General features: G+C 41.2%; 1 protein-coding gene across 5 annotated transcripts in view; it reads right to left on the reverse strand.

Annotated features, from left to right (window-relative positions):
- nsmfa (NMDA receptor synaptonuclear signaling and neuronal migration factor a) overlaps window positions 1-5,080 on the reverse strand; it is a 60,359-nt gene extending 55,279 nt beyond the window's left edge. The window contains exon 1 of one of the 5 annotated variants that reach the window (XM_032569947.1): window positions 2,408-5,080. In XM_032569947.1, coding sequence (XP_032425838.1) covers window positions 2,408-2,478 — 71 coding nt within the window. In that variant the 5' untranslated portion in view covers window positions 2,479-5,080. The remainder of the gene's footprint in view (window positions 1-2,407) is intronic. The other 4 variants (XM_032569950.1, XM_032569948.1, XM_032569949.1 and 1 more) reach the window with 4 other exon arrangements.
- Window positions 5,081-6,297: the final 1,217 nt, after the last annotated feature.

The following is a 6,297-nucleotide window of genomic DNA, read 5'->3' on the forward strand; positions in this document are numbered from 1 at the left end:
GAGAGCAATAAATAATAAGATACCACAAATTTTTAAAAATATATATTTTTTCCAAAAGGATGGAAGTTTATAAGTTAACAGAAAAGCTGCATTTTAGAAAACATAATGCATGTACAATAATGAAGAGAACGTCCTTTAGAGTGAATCTGTGAAACAGCATAGTATAGGAAAATGTTTTGATTTTTGTTGTTTCACTAAAGATTAATGTCGTTATTTGGATATCTTATAGGGGTCTGTAGACCAGGGGTGGGCAATCCTGGTCCTCGAGGGCCGGTGTCCTGCAACTCTTAGATGTCTCTCTGGTCCAACACACTTGAATCCAACAGCTGAATCACCTCCTAAGTGCAGTCAGGTTCTCCAGAGTCCTGCTAACGACCTCATTATTTGACTCAGGTGTGTTGAAGTAAAGATACATCTAAAAGTTGCAGGAGACCGGCCCTCGAGGTCTGGAGTTGCCCACCCCTGCTGTAGATAGTAAGCAACGTGCAGACTATATAATAATGTACTAATTGTACAGATGCGTTTCTGAAAGTGTAGAAATTGTGACAATAAGGTAAAGTTAAATTTCTAATGAGTAAATAAGTGCCTGTGAAATTAATAGAAGACAGAATTGAGTGTCAGTATCTTTGCAGATTAAACTCAGATTTCCTGAGCAATCATAAGACTCAGATGATCTATGAATGCAGTGCCATAAAATATTCAGAACCCTTGAGTTTTTTTTTTTTGTTTTTTCAAATTTAAACAGATATTTCATTGGGATTTTACATAATTAACCAGCCAAAAGTTTGGTACATAAGTAAAGAGCAAGGGAAATAAACAAATCTACAAAATGTGGACTACAAGCATGTTCAGTCCCCTTGAGAACCACTTTGCAGAGCCACTTTCCTCTGCAGTTCCAAGTCTTTTGTGAATGTTTCTACCAGCCTTTCATTTCTGGAGACTTATTTGGCTCTTATGTGTTGTAAAATAGCTCAAATTCAGCCAAATTTGATTGTACGCATGTGTGAGCATCAATTTTCAAGTCTTGGTGCAGATTCTGTGGTCGGGACTTTGACTAAGCCATTCTAACATATGAGTATGCTTTGATGAACTATTCTATTGTGAATCTGGCTTTATGTTCAGGGGAAACAAATACAAATGCACGTCACCCTTTCCAGATGATTAGTTTTAAACATTTGGAAAACCATCTCACATCCACTTCACAGTTATCCACCACCTGGCAATGCTGCTCAGTCACATATGAATAAATTGCATTGAAGTTGGTGAGACTGCGAACACCTGCTCTGTGAGAGCAACTTGTTAGCTGAATGCATCAAAGTGGCGCACAGACTCCACGCAGCCCTGAAGGCGCATAGATAAAACCAAATATGGGATTTGCTACGTGACACACACAGACGGAGGGAATGACGTAATACCACATCAGCCCACATGTGTGGACGTTGGACTTTGCACAGCTGAAGGTCATTCATCGACAGAATTACATACCACGTCGATCCTGTTATGAACTCCCCCTCTGTTGCACGGATGCTTGATTTTTTTTTTCTTCTCATTCTAGATCGAGGCTATCCCGTCTGTCATACATGAACACACAGCCACACGTGCTTCGCAGCTCCAACTCAAAGCAGCGCAGCGCGGGATGGATGCAGCCTTGTAGAGATGCAGGTCCTTCCCCTGCGTGCTGTCGGACGTACTTTCTGCTAAATGTGAATTATTTGCGTCTTTTATTAAAACACTGACCGGGTTCAGACGGGTTTCTCGTCCATCCTGGCTCCTTTTGTGAATTTACAACCTCTGCAGTCCCTCTCTGTGCCCGACTCAGGTAACTGACAGAGGAAGGTGATCAGCGCACGACGGCGTTGATTGTAGGTGACTGATTGATTAATTGATAGAGGGATGTGAAAGGCAGCCCCCGTTAGCCTAGATAGGGTATCTTCTAAGTGAGAATGCTAAAGGGTTCCTGCGAGTCCTCGCTTTGCCTCTGCATGACTTTGGTTATACAATGATGCCTCCTCATTCAGAACAACATGGAAAGGCAAGCATCCTCTTCCTCCCCACTCAGACTGGCTAAGCCTCAGCCTCGATAGAGTAAAAAGAGGCATCTACGTGTTTCTATTATAAATGCAATGGGGAGATAGCGCTGAGAGATTTAAAGCACTTGTCCGATCAGCCGCACGCCCCGGGGCTACAGACGGGACAAAGCGCACGGAGCGTCTATGCGCATTGCAAGGCAGGCTGACTAAATCCCCGGATAGCGCAGTGGTCATTCATCAAGTCACCCGACTGTCATACCTGCATGCATGGCCACACACACCAAAAAGAAAAAAAAAAAAAAAGAAGAAGAAGAAGAAGCCTCCCGAGAGGTGCAATCAGAAACAATTAAAGGTGGACACCTCCGAGGATTGCTCACCTAACTTTTGCTGCCACGGAAGATATCGCATCGTTTCTCAGATTCTTCCTTTTGGACACGGCAGTTCCCATGCTGACATGGAAACGACGCAGGCGGGAAAAGTGGTCATTCCAAACGTTCGGAGGAATGCGACAAGGACGAGATCAGCGAGCTAAACACGGGAAAGTTGGAAGCAAATCCGGGAGCTGATGGGTTTTACACACGCGTCCGCAGAGCGAAGAGACGGACGGTATACTCCTCTCTGCTCTCCGCTTGTCTCTCTGGGGTTGAGCACGTACTTGGGGTAGCTCAACAGCTGTGGCTTAAAATACACACGCAGACACCCCTCTCTGCTCTCTCTCTCTCTCTCTCTTTCATTGATCCTGGATCCACTCAGAGGACTGGAGGTTTTGGCGATATCAGCATCATTCCCACGAAGAGAAAAGGAGCAGAACTGGTGTCATTCACTCATTCGCTGTTTTGGGACTTCTTTATTTTTCTGTTATCTGTATGTAGTGATCTTTTAGGATGTTATGTAATCGGTCATTTGGGTTAAAGCCACCCCTCCCATTCGTTCCCCGTCTCACAGACTCAGATACGTTGAAATGGACTCTTATGAACAGAAGGAGCAATGCAGTCCTCTTTGAGCATCAAATATGACACTTGCAAAATGTTCTTCCTGCGGCTGATTTGATCTACAAGCCATTATTCGGGACCGTAGTGATGAAAACGAGAACATACATTTCGCATAGACCATTTAGTTACAGTGTGTCATATAATAATAATAATAATAATAATAATAATAATAATAATAATAATAATAATAATAAACTCAATAATTATTATTTCAATTATTATTAATACATATGCCAATTTTAAAAAATGCTAAGTTAGAATGAAAAATGATCCATTCCTTCACTTTCCAACTCATTCAGAGTAACGTTGTAACGGTCCAGCCTGTGGCCTTGCATTGGTGTTTCACTCATTATTTATTCATTTATTTATTGATTTATGTTTTAATTAAAGATGGTTATTAAAAGGTGGTTTTTGTGAACTGAATATAATGTAAAGGGGATGGAGGTCTTCTCTTGGGAGGGCCAGTGGGATGGCCACCCATTTTTCAGGGCGACGGACCCATCTACGACCCCTAAGGGTCATGGTTGAGAGATACAGTCAGGGTCACCTCAACGCACGGCTCTGGCTCTGGAACCAGTGACCACAAGTGTGATTGGGCACTCTTCCATTCTGGAGTTACACTGAACTCAAGCAGGAGTTGAATTATTGCCCGCCAACTTGATGCCTGTATAGACATTGGTGCCCTGTCTGCAATGGTGTGAGCACTGTACCAATCTATTGTGGTGAAGAGAGAGAGCTGAGCTAAGTTCTTTATTTAACAGCCAATCTACATTCCTACCCTCACCTGTCATCATGAACTCTGGGTAGCAACCAAAAGAACAAACTCAGGGATACAATCAGCTGACATGAGTTTCCTGCGCAGGGTGTCCAGGCTCTCGCTTACAGACAGGGTGAGAAGCTCAGAGTAAAGCTGCTTCTCCTCCACATCAAGAGGAGTCTCGAGGGCAACAAGGATGAGATAAAAGAGGTTGAGGTGGCTCAGGCATCTGGTTTGGATGCCTCTTGGACTCTTCCTTGTGAGGTGTTCTCAGTACGTCCAGATGAAGGCCCAGGACATGTTCATGAATCATGTTATGTTTATGCTTCACTTCTGCGTCACTCTCTCTCACCTTACTAATCGAGTCTTTCCTGCTAACCTGTCTCTTGCCTGTTTTCACCTGCTCCCTTCACTACTTAATTTCCCCTCTGCTTTCTCTGCTGGATTATGTGAATTGTGTGAATAGTTTTCCATTCAGTCCTTGCCCTGTTTGCCCTCTAGTGTCTGATCTCATTCCCACATTATTCTCATCCTGCCCATGATGGATTAGGCCTATTCTGGCTCATGTGATATGTGCTCCCGACCTTCGGTATAGACACTGACCAAGGATCCCAGCCTTGGCCCTTTGCTAAGTATTCTGTCATCTGCCTCTTCATGGATGACCAACGCCTTTTTCAGCTGCTTTGTTACACCTCGCCATTCCCCCAGAGGAGTTGGCCCAAGTGAGTAGGAATAAAGGAGTCTGAGCCTCTGCTTAGGCTGCTTACTTACCTTGGATTAAGTGGAAGGTAGTTGTTGGATAAAAATTGCAGTGTGCACCATGCTGACAAAAATCAACATAAAACATTGGAACAAGTTGGAAAAACTTGAAATAGTACTAGAGAAAGTTTTATGGGTAATAATCAGTTACATATTTTTATGTTCCCCCAACATTTTTATTTTTCAGTTCAATTTGGAAATTATTCTAACTTGGCTTAATTACAAAAGGTAAAAAATGACCAACAAAAATAAAACAGGTAGTTATGTATTTCAGGTACTAGAGAAGAATTCACAGTATGGTTGAGGCTGACAACTGATGAAGCAAATGATGAGAAACAACTTACATACAAATAACAAATGCAATAGAAATGGAACATTATTATATTTGCTGTCATAGTGTTATTTAAAAAGGTAAAAGGTAATAATTAGAATAAGGGTGATGATAAGACTCAGATTATCATGCAAACTAAATACTTAAGTGCAAGTAAACAATTAGAAAGGGACAAGTTACACATCGTTTATTTAGAATGCATTTTTAAAATTGTGTAAGATGTTTAAGCAACAATAGAAAGTCAAATGATTATCTTTTGACCAAAAGCAGACAATTGCAAACAATATAAACAAATTTGATGCAAAATTTTCAATAAAACATCTAATGTTTTATTAGATGTTTTATTGACAACATCCCTATCTAATCAATAGGGGACAACAATAGTCCCCTATTGACATGACCACGGGGTAAGGGTCGTGATTTTGCTCTTTCTTCACCACAACAGACCAGAAGAAACCTTATATTACTACAGACTGCACCCCAAACAGTCTCTCCTGCATCAATCATTCAGGAATATGACATCAAAAAACTTGAATTGCTTTGCTTTAATGCAAAAAAAAATCTTGTTTCTGAGACAAGAGAAACCGGAATTTTGCTTAAAATATTGTTAGACGTAATATTTTCCATTGTTAGTGCAATGAAAAGAATAAACTTTTTAATGCTTCAATTCAGGTAAAACAACCTCTGAGTAATAAAAAAGCAAAAATAGTTGCAGAAATCAATAGCACTGTCATTTGATGTATTTACACAAAGTTGTTTTCTTCGGCACTGTTTAATGTACTTTACAAAACCTGTGCAGCAGCGCCTATCGATTGATTTGTTCCTAATTTAAAGATGTGCGTTTGCTAAAACCCATTAGCATTGCAGACTTCGAAGATATTTAATGTTTCCTCACAGACTGATGTTTGTCATTGTGGTGTTTGCACACACTCCCATGTACGGCACATGCATGCATACGTCATTTAAACGGATGTAAGCTCGTGCTGTTGTGGAATCAGCCGTTAGCCTTCAAAAAAACATATCAATCAATTTGCAATCCACAGGTCATTTCTCCAGCAACTCAGATGTGCAAAGTGTCCTTGTTGTTGCTATTGTTGTTGAGGTTTCTTTCTTTGTCTTTGCTTTGCGTCCTTGTCCTGCACATAGACGCAGATGGTCACTGTCACACACCCACACACAATAAGACAAAAGGAATGAGAATCGATAAATAAAGTAAAGCACCGCTGGGCTGGTGTGAGCTGCTGTAACCCATTAGGCAGTAAATAATTCCAGGCATCTCTGACTAGACTAGACTGAGGAAGAGTGTGCGGGCGGACTGTAGATGAGCACAACAGAAGGAGGTATAAATGTTTGGAAAATACATTACATAAAAGAATTCCTGCTCCAGGAAAAGTGATGGAAATAAACATTATGAACAGACAAGGGAGA

The sequence above is a fragment of the Xiphophorus hellerii genome, chromosome 8, assembly GCF_003331165.1.
Source record: "Xiphophorus hellerii strain 12219 chromosome 8, Xiphophorus_hellerii-4.1, whole genome shotgun sequence".
NCBI classification, from domain to species: domain Eukaryota; kingdom Metazoa; phylum Chordata; class Actinopteri; order Cyprinodontiformes; family Poeciliidae; genus Xiphophorus; species Xiphophorus hellerii.